General features: G+C 39.1%; 1 protein-coding gene across 1 annotated transcript in view; it reads right to left on the bottom strand.

Moving 5' to 3' along the window:
* PRKCE (protein kinase C epsilon) overlaps nucleotides 1-18298 on the bottom strand; it is a gene marked incomplete at its 5' end in the record, with an annotated part of 116909 nt that overhangs the window by 9570 nt on the left and 89041 nt on the right. Inside the window, 2 exons of the mRNA XM_009286332.2 lie at nucleotides 11057-11203; nucleotides 16370-16558. Coding sequence (XP_009284607.1) covers nucleotides 11057-11203; nucleotides 16370-16558 — 336 coding nt within the window. The remainder of the gene's footprint in view (nucleotides 1-11056; nucleotides 11204-16369; nucleotides 16559-18298) is intronic.

Raw genomic sequence — 18298 nt, 5'->3', positions numbered from 1 at the left:
TGGGGAGAGTGAGTGAGCGGCTGTGTGGTGCTCAGTTGCCGGCTGAGGTTAAACCACAACACATGGATGATGCATACGACAGGCTTCCATATAGAGAAATGGTATAGCAGGTTTCACCTTATACAAATGGAGAAAGCTAAACTATGATGGTTTAATTCTAAGACTACTGAATTGTTAGAGATCATATTTTGAAGACTAATGATTATTTTTAAGCCTTTGCAAAGACAGATCAAAATAAAGATATATGTGACTTTTCAGAAAGCAGCTGAAGCTGCTGTATTTTTTTTTGAAACTAATGCACATACTCATACAAATTGTAGACTGGAAAAAAAAAGGCATTGCACAATTATGCACGAATGCCTACTACTTCTGCATCTCAATATATCTCCTTACCACCTTTCTTCCAGACACTGGAACTGCTTTTTTGGAACATGGTTTTATTAAAAGAGTGCAGTAAAACATAGCAGAGTTTGTAGTGACACGGGTTTCATTCTTGGTTCTGCTACTGATCTGCTTTGAGCTTGAGTAATTTTCTCCTCACTGTGCATCTAATTTTCTTCCTATTTTTGATCTCCTATACATGGATTGTGATCTCTCTATCATCATCTATGATCTCTTGATTGTCTCTCACTTATACAGCTTTTTGCACAGCAGGAACCTTGTCTTGCTGGGAACTCGAGCTGTTATTGCGGACCTGAGGGCACAAATTCAATTTCTCCTTGTTCTTGTCAAATATAAACACAGTCCTTCAGAGAGTCATGGGCAGTCATGACCTTCCTTCTTTTCCATACTCCATAATTAAACAAAGGGAATCATTCTTCTGTAGGTCCTTTGCAAACATGAATATGGCGTGCAAATCAAGGAACAAGATCTGCACTTGAGGTTTTTGATAAATATCTAGACTGAGTGTTCCCCTCATCTCGCATAATTTAAGCATATGACTCCTGGAGCATGCTGTTGAGAGGACAAGTACAAGGTCTGTGCCTCCACAGTAACAAAGTCCCTTGTAACAACACAGCAGCATAACAAGAGGAAAGCAGCAGTTAATGAAATGCTAGGATTCCTTACCATTTCAAGGTGCCTTCCCTGTCCTACTACTGAAGAGAAGTGCCCACATTATCAGCTACTTCAGGTCACCATCTGCATATTAGTGCAAATGCCAAAGGAATTAAGTTTTGCACTAGTATGCAGAGTTGTGAACACATACATTGAAAAATTTTTGCTGCCCATTTTGGATGAACATCCTAGTAAGCCACTGTTGTGAACTTTACGTTTGCATTATCGTGGTATACGGCTAACACAAAAGGCTCTGCATGAGAAATAAACCAAATGAAGCCAAAGCTCTTCTTATACTCTATGTTCACCGGACTCCAGCTGTGAATGGGACTAGTCATGGATTGACAGCCTTAGACGAGTTTTTGCTTTTCTCTGATAAATTCCTCTCCGCAGTCTGATAAATAACCAGATTTTGCTGCTTCTTAAATCACCTGGTGTTTTGCCACTAGCTTTTAATGACATCAGAAACAGGCCCAACCCAGGAATATTATTTATTATCTACATTAATATAAAAATAAAATATTTCTGTTTGAACTCTTAAGAATGAACTGTAAGCAACCATGATAATATGATCTCACTTAATGGTTTAGATTAATTTCTGAAAACAGCACTGGAGATTAAAGCAGCCAAAAAGTGAAACAGAATTTGTCTTATTCTGAGGAAGCCCAAAAGGAAAGCAGGAACACTCTGGCTGCTTATCATTCCATCCCAATGGGCACCACTTAAAAATGTACATTTAACAGATGATTAAATCAACTTAATTATTCAGTATGAAAAGGTTTTAGTGCTGTAAGACCAGGCCTCAACAAAACCAAACAAATACTGCTGGATCCCCAGTGCAGAATCAAAAGAAGCATAATAAAAGTTGTTTAACTTATAAATATTTGGGAACCTGCAGTGCTGGGAAGTAGCTTTCAAACTTCTGTAATTCTAGTGTTGTGGTAATCACAGCTAAAACCAGCTGCTGCAGGCACTGACACTGAAGAGAATAAGAAATAAAAAATAAGACTAACCGAATGAGCAAATTCTGGGAAAACAGAACCTTGTTCATCCAAACAAACAACACTGAAATCCCTTAAAAATACCAGCTCACTTACTCTTGATTTCTCTAAGTTGTGATACAAGCTGCACATAGGCTCCTTGAAGGCTATATACTTACACTCTGAGCAAATTTAGTGGTTGTACAAAGTTCCAAGCTATTTGAAGTACTTTGGAAACCAAGGTCCTTTACTTTGTTGAGGGAAGAGGCAGAAGTGTCACAGACTTCTCTGCCCTGCCCAGCCACATGCTAGACCCATCGGTATGAACTACGTTGCAGGCAGTTATGGTACTGTTGTTCACAACTGTCTACTGCAAGCTAAACTGAGATCACGAACTTCACTGCCTGCCAACAGCCGATACTTCTCAAGCAGCAGCAACCTGGCTAATGCTTGAACCAGTAGCAGAAAAGTGTAACTTTTAGGAACCAGCTGACATTAAATATTCTAATTCATGATACCCTGTGGCAGGGGCAGCGTGCAAAAAAAGAGTGTTGGACTTTAACTGTTACGGCTGTTTGTAATAAAAAGGCTAAGTCCCGAAAGTCCGCAGCCATTTTTCTGTATTTTTTATAAAGGATGTATGTTAACCGTTCTGACAAATACAGATTCTTCTCTGTTTCTAAACCTTTTTTGTACACCAGTATTAATCACCACGGTGTCACTCTCAGAAGAAAGCCCACTGTTTTCCTATGCCTGAAATGCCTGCAGCAAGTGGGGAATACATAATGTGCAATGTTTAACAATGGTACATGAGGGTCTGAGGTCTCAAGATCACTCCCCAGTGTTTTGTCTAAGCAGTAACACTTCATGCAAAAGCATGCAGTATAGCCCCTTGCGTGCCCATCTGCTAAATGCTCATTGCCATGCACTGATGACTGAATGGAAATATATTATGAAACTGAAGGGACACCTCAAGGTTATTAGGCCTAAAAATGGACCTACCTTGACATTTTCCCCATATTGAAGGCCTTACCTTAAAGAGGGACATTCACACTGAAGCAAACTTGAAAAGAGAGAACATTTATACAAAAAGAAATTTACTTGGCCTGTAATTTCCTAAGTTCCTTTTGGTGTTACTGAATGATACTGCATTTTACAGGGCTTCTTCCCCACAGCGTAAAGGCAAAGTCATAATTCTGCACGTATGACGATACTATCCACTGTCACAAAAAAATAGAGGCGTGCCAAAAAACCCCACCAAAACAGTATCACAACTTCCCAACACCAGGTTAAAAATCCCTCGTTAAAAAGTAAAAAAAATCTTTGCCTGTTAGCAGTCATGTATGAAAACAAATCTGAGATTATAAAACATATGTTTCGGGCTAATATATTTGAAAGTTTTCTCCAGAAGCGTGGTCCCTCTTTAAGGATTCCAGCCATTTTTCACAGTAAGCAGACAGTTGCTGCAGCAATTTAAACACACACCTCTCTAATTGAACACATTTTCAGGAGCTGTTCAGTGAGGCACCTACCCATTAGGCAGGTGCGGCCTCTGCCTGTTTGCCTGTGCAAACAGGCCAGCTGCACAATCCGTAGGTGCTGATTTGTATTTGCTATTTATTACCCAGTTTCCAAACACTGTGGGCATCCGGCTTGTCATAAGTCATCGACAAAGGGCTGCCAAAATTTTGCCAGTTTTTCACTCATTTAGGGGAGGGGGAAAATTCCCAGTGCTCACTGACTCCAGCTGTAACCCACAATCATTGGCTAGGACTAGAATTTCGTATTTGGGAATGATTTTATTTCAAACCTTTGCTGCAGCGCAAAACTGAAAGAGGACACATTGCTGGCATCCTTAAGTCAAGACTTAACAAGGGAGTTTAGGTTCACAAGGAAACTGCATACAGACAATGTGGCTCAGATAGCGATAACTAAGGGGGGAGGGACTTCGATAACAGTTTATGATTATCTTAGAGTTACCGGAGCTGAGAGAGAGGTGCAAATTACCGTAGGAAATTTGAGACTGAGGATCAAGATGAAATCTGCTAACACTGAGGTCTGGTATAGCACAGAACACTCTTCCAAGGGAAGTGCTACGCGTTCAGTCAATTTAAAAGCCAGGCTGATCTTGAGCATTTGGGTTTTAACACTTCTCAGTCGTATTTCTTTGCTGTCACAGGACTTTGCATTAAGCATCCTGAGATTCCCACAAAGTGGAAACTGAGGCATGAAAAGGTTAGGTGATGAACCCTGGACCACACCATGAGTTTCTAGAAAATCTGGCAGAAGAACTTCTATATCTTGCAATTCTCGGGTCTCTGGTTTTAGCTGCTAGACCAACTCTCTACCCCTGAGAAGTCAGAACTGAAGAAGGAACATACAAATATTCAGAAAACATTCTCAGTGATATAACAGTGGGAATGGAAGAGGCTGCAAAATGAAGGGAGTCACATTAGATGAACTAAATGGGCCGGCGGCAGCTGCCGTTGCTCCATACTGCAAGATACAATTCTGCCATAGATTATCTTGTTCATTTTGTTTCTAATGCTCTTGAAGAAAGCAAGCTTTTAAAATGGAAAACCAAGAAATTATGAATGCACAGAGAAAATTAAAATAATGTATTGTTCTGTGAAAGCTGCACGTTCACAGTAAATCATTGTAATGCGATTATTTTGTTAACTTCATCTCCATAAAGCCACACTATGAATGGATTGCCACAGGCACTGATAAAGCCATTAGCGATGAAACTTTGGCTTAATTGCTAAAAAGAAATACATATGGCAAACATCTGTTTTACCAGGCTTTGTATTACCCTCTGGCTCACAGTTCTTCAGCTTTTTCATGTTGAGGACGTCTTAGTCAAAGTCTCAAATTTTCCCAACCCTGACATTTACAACAGTGTGGCTGAAAATGACAAGTCTGTCTGTTTGCATGCACATGTTTCAATGGTTGACAGTGAAAACTCAGCCTGAAAGGACAGGAGTGTGCCTGTGGTGAGACTGTCCTTGATGCACAGTGCCGAACAGCTTCCTCCGGCCTCACAGCTCCTCGCATCACACTGAGCCGCTGTGACCAACAGCATAAGAAATATGAGAGTGATTTTATTGTGCTGGTCTAATTCCACAAAAAACAAGAAGAAATCCCTCAGGGGGATGGAACACCTCTCCTATGAGGAAAGGCCTAGAGTGTTGGGGTTGTTGAGCCTAGAGAAGAGAAGGCTCCAGGGAGACATTTTTGTGGCCTTTCAATACTTAAAGGTGGGTTATAAGAAAGATGGGGACAAACTTTTTAGTAGGGCCTGTTGCGACAGGACAAGGGGGAATGGCTTCAACTAAAAAGAGGGTAGATTTAGACTAGGTATAAGGAAGAAATTTTTTACGCTGAGGGTGGTGAAACACTGGAAGAGGTTGCCCAGAGAGGTGGTGGATGCCCCATCCCTGGAAACATTCGAGGTCAGGTTGGACAGGGCTCTGAGCAACATCTAGTTGAAGATGTCCCTGGCCACAGCAGGGGGGCTGGAATAGACGACCTTAAAGGTCCCTTCCAACCCAAACCATTCTATGATTCTATGAAATTGATGCCCGTATGAGGCTACCACTGACTTCAGCCAAATGAGCAACAAATTTTGGGCGGTGATGTTCCTCCCTCCCGGGCAAGTGGGACTGGGATATCGTGTATCTTTATGCCACTTGAGCACACCTCTCTGAGCTGATGTTAGTGGCATGTCAGCAGGCCACGAGTTCAGTCTGGAAAGCCTGCAGCTGGCCAGCTGTGCTCTCAGAAATGGCACAAAGAATTTCTTGCAGGGAATCTAATAAGATAAGGAGAAGATTGAGGAAAAAGCAAAATATGATAAAATATATCTTTGCTTCGCTGTTTCGAATATAAGCTTTGCCAGTAAATAACAACTTGGGACTATATGAATTTCATTAATACACATTCAAGGTGAAGCAGCAATCTGTTTCAATCACTGTTTTTAATGCATATCTTATTATGGGATAGACAGAATCATCCCATCATGTTACTAAGCAAGATCTACCACACTTACCACCCTATCAATGACTTTGGTAAGAAATTAACCTACTGCACCCTGTTTTTCATTTGTATTATGGCAAAGACACTTTGAAAATGGAAATAACCAATTCAACCAAGCCAGGACCATAACCGTGGAGACAAAGAAAGATGTAGAACAGAGAATCATTCAATACTATATCAAGGCTTTTGTGGTTCTTAGGCAATAAATTATGTTGCAAACCGTAGCCTGGTGTTATGGCTACTGATTAGGGAAATGTCATTCTCCAAATGGAATAAAATTCCAGGAAGAATACATGAGACAAAATATCTCAACATAGGAATAAAGTGCTTCAAAGAGATTTCTGTCTCACAGCAATTGCTCTGGAGAAAAGATATCTGTCTGCAAGATACCTGTCTGCACTAAAACTGTACTTACTTCTTGCATATGCAATTACATATTCATGTCTGCATTTAAAGCAGCAGGGAAGAATAACATTATTCAGAAAATTTCAAGACAGTCTGTGAAATTCTAAGAATTAGGTTTTAAGAACAGAGGAAATGATCTTCAAGAGATACTGTTGAGGTCACTGGAGCTTAGATGTAACAAATATCCTCTTCATAGCTGTTCAAAAGTTTCCTTGATTTCTAATGTACATGCCCCAGAGCTATTACTTTTCCTATAGTAGCTTAACATTTATAATAGCTCTACATGGGAGAAACCCTCAGTATAGTAAACCATAGTATATGCATAAAAAAATTAATTTTGCCACTGAAAAGCCTCATAATTCTGGACTTATGAAAGGAAGGGCTGGTAGATAACATGCATCATAGGACTGGGCCCCAGTGCATTTTCACCCCTTCGTATTCTCTATTCCAAGTCACTAAACTGGAAGAGCAGCCAAAGATCCTTCACAGCAGGTTTCAGGGCCACCAAATCTGCTTCCATTGTCCCTACGTAGCACAACCTGGTGTGGCACTCCTGTCACTGCTTAGCAATCTAAACCTCAGCCATTTGTATAAGTGCTCTGCCCAGGGCACTCTTGCAAGCTTTCAGAAAACACAGTCAGTTTTTCAAGGACCTTTTGGAGTTCAGTAATTTTCATTCCAAGGCTGAAAACAGTTAGGCAAGAAATTTCAGCTTCCAAAACATCACTAGAATAATCAAATCATGTACAAACTAGAAAGACATTAACGGTATATTTCTGGTATAATAAGGAATATGTTTGCATACGTTCACAGCATGAATGAGATTTAAAAAAAAACCCTCAAAAGTCTGGCTAATAAATAGCCATGCAGTGTTTCTTCCAAGTGCAGTTGAAAAATTCAGATTTAAGGCTGGCAGAGCTGAAGAGACATACCTGAACTATGGAGAAGCACAGGCCTTACAGTACCATGTAATATAGCTCCTCAGAAAATCTATTATGGCAGAGAAAGGATAAAAGGTAACAGAAAGGGAAGACGGCTGTGCTAACCAAGGAACTCACGTGTTTTTGGGATCAGTGGAGTAGTGAGGCAGAACTGAAGCAAGGTTTGTTTCCACGCTAGCACCTCGGTGACCTCCCTTGGCAGATTATTCCATTGTCTGATGGGACCTCAGTGTTCGACCATTTTCCCTAATGACTTTACTTGTTTAGTGTCAGTGTTTTATATTGCCCAGAGCTCATTTGAATAGCCCCTATGTTTTGGGTTTTTTTGTAAGTGTGTATGATATAGTAATTATAAAATTTCCCCCCTTAGTCATCTCAACGGTTGGTCAGAAAATAGATGAATACCTGTATAAACATATGCATTCTTGCATGAGCCAAATTTTGTATGTGCATGCAAAACTCAATTTGAATGCACAAATGACTATATATGCATTGTATGCTTCTTTCCCTACACATATGTACACTCACATATCACATGCAAGAATGTCTATTTTCTAACTAATAATCTGGCCTCTCTTCTCATAGCTATTTTCACAGATCTAAGCTCTCTGAACATAAGATTAAAAATATTTTTTTAATCCCCTTTTAACATTACAAGTCACTTTTAAATAATCAACAGCCCTTTATCAATACTGAAAAATATTAAAAACCAGAAAACATTACAAACACAGGCATTAGTTATGTTTTTTCCATAGTTATTCCATAGCTATGGAACAGTTACGCTTGTTAATTTGAATCAATGAATCTCAATGCTACACCCACACCTGAATTTAGAGAGGAACTCTATCTAGATTTTAAAGTAGACTTTATTTCATTAGTGTTCACTTTCTTCCCTTTTTCCTGTATTTTTCAAAGTGAGTGCAATCTCTTCTAGCTTGGCAAGTATCCAAAATCACCTTTTCAGCATTTGAAATTTACTGTCCTAGATTCCTTTACCATTTCTGAAGTTGCATAATTAATAATTAGATTTTGTTTGTGTGATCTTTCTCTCCAGCCTAGATATATATCACACTTCACTTTCCAGCTAATAAATCGTTCAATTTTAAGAGGACAAGTAAAAATTTCAGTATGATCTTGTCGAAGATTTCTATACAACAACAAAATCCAAACAGTTGCAAAATTTATACAGTTGGTACAAAACAGCTGATGGATCATAAACATAGTGTAACTATAAGCGTAGAAAAGTTATCAGTAAAAGTTGATAGGACCAGGTCACTGGGGAAGATATCTTAGAGAGAGCAGACTGAGAACATGAAAATAATAGGGATGACTGTAACATAGACTACATATTATCTGAATTCACCACCATAAAAAAAAAGAGTTCTGAAAAAAAACCCCAAGCATACAGAACTACTAGACTGCAGGAATCAAATTTGGTAGAATAAAGAAAGTTGGCATATACAATATGGAAAGAAGTAGTATGAAAATCCGACATTATAGAATCAGCCTGAAGAAAAATGAGAAAAGGTGAAAAAAAAGATGTATAAAATCACCCTAACAATTATTAAAGACCAAGCAGCTGTCTTGAAAATTATACAAAGGACTACTCTGAAATAATCTGAAATCACTACTAAAACTGAAATATCCAACTAAAATACCGTTAAAGGAAGCAGAAGAGGAGAAAAGGAACAAAACAACAGGAATGAATAAAATAGGAATGGCTTTACAATATAACAGCAGTGAAATAATTACCAGAAAGGAAAGAAGCTGCACTGAGAAGGTAGAAGGTATTTATATCAACAATGAATAAAAATGTCTGACATACTAAATCCCTCCTGACTTTTAAGAAGGACTGCTGCAGTAGGAATACTTACAAAAATTAGAAAGGCCTCGTAAAAATACCTATTGTTAAAGGGACTGTGCATCTTGATCAGGAAAGGAAAACAGCCCATAAACAGACTAGATGTGAGGAATCTGGGACCTACTAGATGCACACATAAAGTGAAAATGATTTTGGAATTGTGCATCCTGATTTGATAACTGTATTACCAAAACGTTGATGAATACTGAGCAAAGCAACAAAAATTACTGCGAGACCAAAGGCCAAATTCTCGTGAAAACGGGAAAAGAGCTACACACGCAACTCGGCTAAACACCGACTAAGGCTGTCTGCAACTATCCGAGGGCTGTGGAACCTGACTGGAAAGCAGTTATTTACAGTATTAAATAGGCTTCAGATAGATACTAATAGGGTTAATTTGGGGTTTACACTTCCTGCACCAGTGCAGAGATTTGTAAGTCAGCTCAGGCACTAGGTGCAACCTGGCCACACCTCCAGAGCAGAGCTGGGCGGCAGGGTAAGGGAGCCGGCATGCCCAGCTGGCTGGACCTTTTCCAGGAGAGGGGCTGGCTCAGGCATCCCTCTGCCTGTAGCTACCACATTACAAGGTTTCCATTCTCCAAGAAATATATTAAGAAAAACTTCCCCATATGGTAACACTATATCTTACTATTACTCCCAGAAAGACATTCACAAGGGCTAACTTTCACTTACAGTTGTCAATAGCTACAGAGAGAGAGAGGCTTCTCCAAGAAAGGACTCGGATGAGCTGCCTCAGGCTCCTGTTCTGGACGGGCAGCCCCGCTTTCGCCGCCTACACAAGGAACTTGGGGAAATGCATCTCACTGGACTAAAAGTAAATGCATCAAATGCGACAGACGGCAATTCTGCAATGACAGAGGGGACTTTTTCACCTCCAAATTTAAGTTAGAATTCAGCGTTGAGCCCAAAGTTTTGTTTTGTTTTTTTAAAAATACCTTTGTAAACTATCTAAAGAAAGAAGCAAACAAGTACCTTGATCATATTTACAGGCAAATCAAACATTGTAACTAGGAATGTGCAAAGTCAAAAAATGTAAATCAATCTCAAAGGTTTTATCATAAAATTATCCTCTTGTACTGTTCAAGCACAAAATTTACTGCACATATTCTCAGCTGAAAAGCTGACATTTGGTGAACTGTAAATATTTTCATCCAGAGGAAGACAAGAATAAGTAAAGTATTTTTGCTTGACTTTTGTAGTTTCTGCATGTGGGGCTGCTACGTATTTTTGTTACTTTAAATAGAAATACTTGATTATTACCTAGGAAAATGCAAGTACATCAATTTATCTAATTGTGATGTATATTTCTTTCCCCCAGGAAGCTGTTTTTTCAAGCATCTTCAGTTAAAATATTATTAATGAGAAATCCTTTCCTCTGTCTTTCACTACAAAATCCAGTGGCCATCGGCAGCGCAGGACTGTAGCAGAGTTCACACAGAAAGTACAGACAGTATATACCCAACTGAAATAATCTCTTCCAATCAAGGTATCTTTAGGAACACAGGAAAATAATTAAAACAGGGCCTCGAACCCTCTCATGGTTTATGTGACTGAACATGAACATCTTCCTGTGCATTAAATCTATTCCTGACACTTACCTTCACAGAAACAATGACAAGGCAATCTTTTCAGCACGGTTTTCATGTTACTATTTCAACCCCCAAATGTTGCATCAAGTACTCTCATGTCTCAGAAAAGCCAACAACTAGAATTGTCAAACCAAGTTTCCTCTGAATGTTATGCAAACTCCTACTTACAATCCGAGGTTTGAAGGGTGGCTTGATTTTCCTTTGTTCTAGAAGAACCCAGTCAATTTCCTTGAAAAACGGATGCTGCTTAATCGCGTCTTCCCCGTTTTGTGACGCCACACAGCCAAGTCGCTTATTTGGGTTTTTTGTCATGAACTACAGGGTGGAGGAGGGAGAGAAGGAAAAAGTTAAAACATGAATGGCCATGGCTGGAAACCATTTGCAGTTCAATTACGCATTCCAATTCCTAATGCCTAGTTTTTAGAAACAGTCCCCTTTCAGAAGGTTATTTTTTCTGTAAGAGCAACAAGGATGCCCTTCCAAATTTCAGAGGTTCCAGCCAAACTAGAAGATTCAGAGACTCCGAAGTGTAAGTTTCCTGCAGGAAGCTCTTTCAACTGATTGCCGAGACCTCCTAATTTCATCTGGCTGGGAGTGCTACAGGAACAGATTCTCTTTCAGCATTTCTAGTTCCAGCTTTGGCCAAAAATACTAAAGGAAAGAAAGAAAATATTAACGCCCCCAGAGACACTTCCAAATAGATGGTCAGGATAGTTCTTATTTTATCTTATTTGCTCTATCTTAACTATTAATTTGGGGGATAGGGGCTACATATTATGCTTACTGTTGCTTATTTTCTTTGGCTATGTATTTGCATAATAATACACTCCATTCAAGCAGACACATGAAAAGCCATAACCTCCTCACTCATTTCTAGGATTTTATTCTAACACAAGTATGAACAGCACCTGCAGCTATGTGAATTATAAGCGTTCTGTCCATACGTTTCAGGAAATACATGGAGCGATCAGTACCAGCAGAAAGCTTCCCTTGAGAAACTCCACGACATAACTTGCACCTTCCCTTTCATCTTCAGTACACCATTAGTGACAGCAACTGGAACTAACTGGTCTCCTCTGGTGTGGCAATTTCTAAACTTCTCACTTTTAAACTCTTGCTATTCCTTTCAGCAAAAAGCTGTACAACCAGTGTAAGACATTGATATCAAATGATGACAGCTGATAATATTTTTCCTGATTTTGCTCTGTTTTTTCTTCCTTCTTTTATTAGCAATTGCTCTACTTATTTCCTAATGCATGTGGACACAAAATCCTTGCAATTCAAGTAGCAACAAATGCTATTCTCATACACACATGCACACTTATATTATAGAATTATTCCAAACTTTGCTGTAACTTCACATTCAGACATTATTATAACATTTTGTAAATTTAAAAAACAGTGCACAAATGAAACAAAATGTGGTAATTGTTCAGTGCCTTTTTAACCTATCATGCTGTGCTGTAACTTCACATTCAGACATTATTATAACATTTTGTTAAAAAACAGTGCACAAATGAAACAAAATGTGGTAATTGTTCAGCGCCTTTTTAACCTAGGTACCATTATACCAATGCATACCCTTGCTTTAGTACTCCAGTCATTAGATAAGTAGCTACTGAAGCCCTTGAGATGGTTTTAGATAGCTAGATCAACCATCCACAGGAGAATACCATTGCTATCATTTTAAAGATATAACATAGATCAGCAAGGCAATTCTCTCTATGGTTTCTGACATATACACCGCTCCGAAGATGATCCTTCTCTTTGGTCTTGTGTTCAACTGCTCCGCAAGTTCTTTTGCAAGTGGACAAGTCATATCTAAACTACAGGCCATATTTTCTATGGGCAGGAGAAACAAAGGTTTTGAAAGGATTACTGTGCTTTGGTGAGGTCTCTTGGAAAACCACAAAACGCATTCCTGCATTCCTCTGCTTTATTTCACCTCCGGGACTGGAGCGAGCAGGCCAGGAACCAGCAGCCACACATTTTACAGAAACAGAACATGGAAACTACAGGATATGCTTTTTGTACCGTATAATCCAGGTATCAAAGAAGTAAAATCTGATCCTAGCATCTGCCACGCTCTAGCTTTGTTTTAAGCCAGAGGTAGGGAAAACATCAGAACGTGTCACTTTTAAGAAGCCCAGGAAAATATGACTAGCTGGTACAGTTTAGTACTGTACTTCACAAACTTCATGAAACTTGGAAATGGATGACGAGGGAGAACAAATTTTAAGAATGAATACTTTAAAGAAACAAAAAAAATGATCATATGCAAATACGACGAAATAATCTCGAACTTCTGAAGTGGACATTTAATTCTATAAATTTCATCTCCTGCAATAAATATTCATTTTTCACCTCCTACTTCTTAAGCACAAGATGACATTTATTCCCTGTTTATCAACAGCATCAACAATGATGCAACTGTCAGGGCAGAGACAGCTGTTAACTGTACTGTGTTGATGAGATGGTTGCCAATGGAGCTGACAGCCGTAGCCGTAAGTGTTGCCTTTTTATTTTCCCATATTAAGGCAGGAACCTCCTTTTATGAAAAGAGAAGCCTTTTAAGATCAGAGTTCCTACTGACTTAAATGACAACAGGACAAAAGGTTGCTGAGAGAGCCATGCAACTTGGGGCCCGAATCAAGGATCCTCAGGCTCCCAAAATGTTGCTTCTTGAAATAAATGGCACAGCTTAAAAACTGAGTGCTGCTTCTGTACCCAGAGATCTCTGTCACCTGGGTACACAGGGAACACACACCATAGACATAACCTCTCTCCACTGCTTGCAAAGAAACACAGAGCTAATTTCAATGACAAATTGTTTTCCTTAACAGACAGGAAAGAATTTTAAATAGCAATTCCTGTCAATTCACAGAAACAGGACTAATAAGATCTGTGGGATTTCATGGGGTAAGCAACGTGTTGCCTTGCAATACTGAGCTGTAAAATTATCCTCCTTAGTGCTTTGTTGGAAATAACAGGAAAACTGTTTCTTCAGAAAATAAGAAAACATTGTTACTTAATACAAGAGAATGTCTTCTTATTAAACTTTCCTGACATGCTGTTTGGAGGAGTGTAAAAATACACAGTTTCTAAAGAATAAAACCCATGTCTCAAAGCACAATGTGAGGAAACGAAGTGTTCCAAAGTTAATCCCTTGCTACCATTCAGCAGTAAAATACATCGACGCCTCTTTCTTTCCTCTGTTTTTCCTGTTCTTCATTTAACAGAATGTGGACAAGTATCAGATGAAGAACACAAGTTTCAAACATGTTTCATACCATAGTGGCATAAGCAGCAGGTTGCTGAATGTAACAAAATGTTTTCTTTTTATGGTGTAAACTGGCACAGCTCCATTAAATTCTATCAATTTATGCCAATGAAGACATCTTACCCAATGAGGAATAACCTATTATTATAGTGTGAATCTATTTAATGGATGCAACTCTCTTTTTAAGGTTTATAATGGAATTAAGGATTAACTTTAGACAGAAAGATGTAAAAAAAAAAAAAGCTACAACTACAGCAAAATACAAACCACCATGCCTACTTATCAAAATGCTGACCCAGGAAAACAGCCTCATGAAAATTTATGGCAAAGTCAGCTTTAAAAGAAATTAGAGGGTTTAACAACCTTGCACTTACATGCACAAAAATACATAGCTTACACCTGCAGCCCAATTCTGTGTCTGCATTTGTGTGTGGTTAATGAATGACGTGTATAACATTAACGGTTAGACATCTCACTACTTGCACCACAAATGAGATAACAGTAAGGCTCTGACTGTCAAATCTGTTTCTCCCTTTCCTCTGTAAAACAAACACCTTCTCCTAATAGTTACAATGGCTGTCATACTACACACTTAACCAAGAGTTATCAGTTAACTTCTCCCCTCCAACAAATGTTTCCACGATTCGAGAATAATAGAAAGGTCAGTTAACGTAGATTCACTGAAGGAGCCTGTGGATGGCAAAGGAACAGATCTTACAGACTGTGAAACCAAAACACTACAGAAAATCTCCTGGACTTCAGTGAAATTCAGATGCAGATATGAACATTGACAACAACCTTTTCTCTACAATACGCCAAAATAACCCCTGAACCCTGGATATCAGCCTGAACTCTGCAGCTCGTGTCCATACGTTTGAATTGCTGAACTGAAAATAATTGAAGGGTCTGGGAACAAAACCGGACACATGAAAGTATCATGTCAGCTAATAAAAAGTCATCAGAGAGGTATCTGGAGGGAGAAGGGAGAATATGTATAAAGGTCAGTTTTAATAAATCCTCTGTGTTCTCACTACAGTGAATGGAGCAAAAGAGATGCTCCAGCAAACAATTCAGAGGTTAACTTTGACTTCTGCTTTGAATCATCTGCTAGAGCATCTCTCTCTCTCAGCTAGAATGAGCCTGAAGATATTTTTATTAAAAGATCAAGATGAGCATTTCTGCAGAATGTGTTACCTGTCCACTGGTGTTAAAATCAGAATTTGTTCAAGTTTTATATATAATTTCAAAACGTAACCCTGTATGAAGATCTCTGCAGGACTTTACACTACCAGCTGCCCTCTTAATCGAAAGTCTCCCTTATTCCAGATGCTGAAAGAAAAATAAAGTGGAAAGGTAGAAATTTTCCACTTTCAAAGAAGGTGGAAAACTGGAATAAAAAACAAGTTATTTTTTAAAGCCAGAAATCCTCCTCAGGTTTCAAACTATGGGGATTGGCATACTGCTTCTGTTTTGTTTTGCTTTTTATTTTAGGATGATACTAGCACAGAAGAAAGAATTTATGTCAGTGTCATGTTAATGAAGTAAACCTGACTTTAGAAAGGTAGTCCAAAACCTGAAATCGCTCAGTGGCACATTTTGAGTAATTAAAAAAATTGTGGCATTTGGTGACACAGATTTCTGTCAAGTCACTACTCATATTGAAAAACACCAACCAGGGCAGAAACAATTACACTAGAGTAAGACTGCTTATCAAAGTGTTATGTGTGAACTATAAAATAGAACATGCAGCTGTAATAAAGGGCTTTCAATCCATCTTGATGATAGGGGAAGAAAGGCAGAGGGACAGGAAATTTTACAAGTGGCTTAAATAAAAACATTGTTTCTTTAATTACGTAGTGCTTCCCCCACTCTAGTGAACATGCGGCATATAAAGTGTCAAAGTGATAGCACAGTTCTAGTTGGTTGGGTTTTCCCTGAAACATGAATCTGCGGTACACAGATTTATACAGTGTACAACTGCGTGGAATACAAACATTCTGTTCCTTTCCCACAAGTGGTGTAATTTATCCCAGGCCCCATTATCCTAACAGTGGCACTCTGAACTGTGCTTGAACTCCCAGCGGTGACTGCTCTCAACAACTTTCAGCAAATTCAATTTTAATCAAGGAAAAAAAACCCCAAAAAACAATCCCCCAAAAAACCATGAGGAGGAAGAGGAAAGCAAGTAATGGAAGACTCACTGCTTTTAAAATGCTGACGGCTTCTTTACTGAGCCAGACTGGATACAAGACATCATCGTGAAGGATGGATTCAAAGAGATCATCTTCATTGTCAGCTTCAAAGGGGGGTTGCCCAGCCATCATTTCGTACATGAGAACACCCAGAGCCCACCAGTCTACTGACGGACCGTATTCTAACTCCTGGAGGATCTAGTATAGAAAAAGAGATTGGATTGAATAGACAAGTTAGACAACACTCTCGGCTGCACATTTGCTGTTTCAAAATGATACACCCTTTCTTTGCCCCAGTGCCTGAGTAGGACTAAATCCCACACTGATTTTGGTAACAGCAGGCATGGTTTCTTACCCATGCAATTTGCACTAAAACAGCTAAGTGTCAATGCGTAGTTGTTCTCAGAAGTACTGACTGTGTTTATCAGTCCCCTGAGTAAAAGAGTATGCTTGTGAGCAAAAGAGCTGCATATCCTTCCAAACTGTTGAAAGCAGGTCACGCTATAGGGGAAAACAGATCACATATACAAAACAGATTGGTGGAAAATGTGAAACATTTCCTCGTCTCTATCTTGAACAAAACAAACTGAAACAGCTTGTAATGCTGCAATCATCTGAGAGATTTATTCAAGTCCTTTAGGTAGGACTGAAGGAAGCCAAAAGCATTTTTGTTCAAGTTCTTTTTACAGCATTAAAACACTGTACAATGCACGGCTGTAGGACTCACTTTAATTGCCTCTGCTTTCAGAAAAACTGGCTACAACTTTTCACGTGGCACAAGCTCAGCCTTGTAGCTAATACCTTTAGTGGGGAGTAGTAGGTTAGCATGATGGAGTTTTATTGTATTGTACCTGGTGTTACAGACTAGTGTTGTACAAGGAACAAGTTTAATTCTTGGCTCCTCTCCACTGAAAAGAAGCTTGTAGTTTGGCTGCAATGTTTCAGCATGACAGGGGACTGGGGAAAGTGGAGTGGGTGACTGTTTAAGGTGAAGCTGACTGCCTTAAAATGAGTTGGAATGGCAACAACTCCACCACCTCCTTAAACAACACTAGTGTTACAGTCAGAAGCCTTGTGGTGAACCGTGTGAGCTTAGTGCTGTATTTAGGAATCACAACCAATATAAAACCAAATTCAGTCTTAACATAAAAACAGAAATGAGTTTAACATTTGAATACAGAGGTCTGGTTCCCAACTGGATTCTTAGTTGAATGGATATTACATTTTAGAGACATTAATTGCAGAAAAAGATACTCTTCAAAAGTGTACTTTTCAAGTGTTCTGGGCACTCTTTGGAACTCAGATATTGCTAAAGAAAAGGAAATTGAAACATACCACCATGATACAAGAGAAATAGAAGCAGGAGATAAACTTCTGCAATTAAGATGACAAAACGGAAGCCTGAGTTACTGACTTCAGTGGATTCGTGAAAAAGTTCCTGGGATCTTATTGCTTCGTTTTCAGTAACAATTTTCAAAGAATTTGCCAAAGGACTCAATTAGTATACTGTATCAGAAAAGAATTAATAAAAACCCCAAACCATCAACTGGCATTTATTTTCTTTTAACACCAGAATACTTTTCAAACTCCCTAAAACACGTATTTATATAAGACCAGTTGTTGTTAAGAATTTGCCAAAGGACTCAATTAGTATACTGTATCAGAAAAGAATTAATAAAAACCCCAAACCATCAACTGGCATTTATTTTCTTTTAACACCAGAATACTTTTCAAACTCCCTAAAACACGTATTTATATAAGACCAGTTGTTGTTCAGGTACCCAGCCTCCTGAGCTGGAAGACAGGGACAGGGAGCAGAATGAAGCCCCGCATAATCCAAGGGGAAATGGTTAGCGACCTGCTACACCACTTAGACACACACGTCGATGGGGCCGGATGGGATCCACCCAAGGGTACTGAGGGAGCTGGCGGAAGTGC

This window comes from Aptenodytes forsteri, unplaced genomic scaffold, assembly GCF_000699145.1.
Source record: "Aptenodytes forsteri isolate BGI_AS27 unplaced genomic scaffold, ASM69914v1 Scaffold584, whole genome shotgun sequence".
In the NCBI taxonomy this organism is placed as follows: Eukaryota; Metazoa; Chordata; class Aves; order Sphenisciformes; family Spheniscidae; genus Aptenodytes; species Aptenodytes forsteri.
This window is presented reverse-complemented; position numbering and strand designations above follow the sequence as displayed.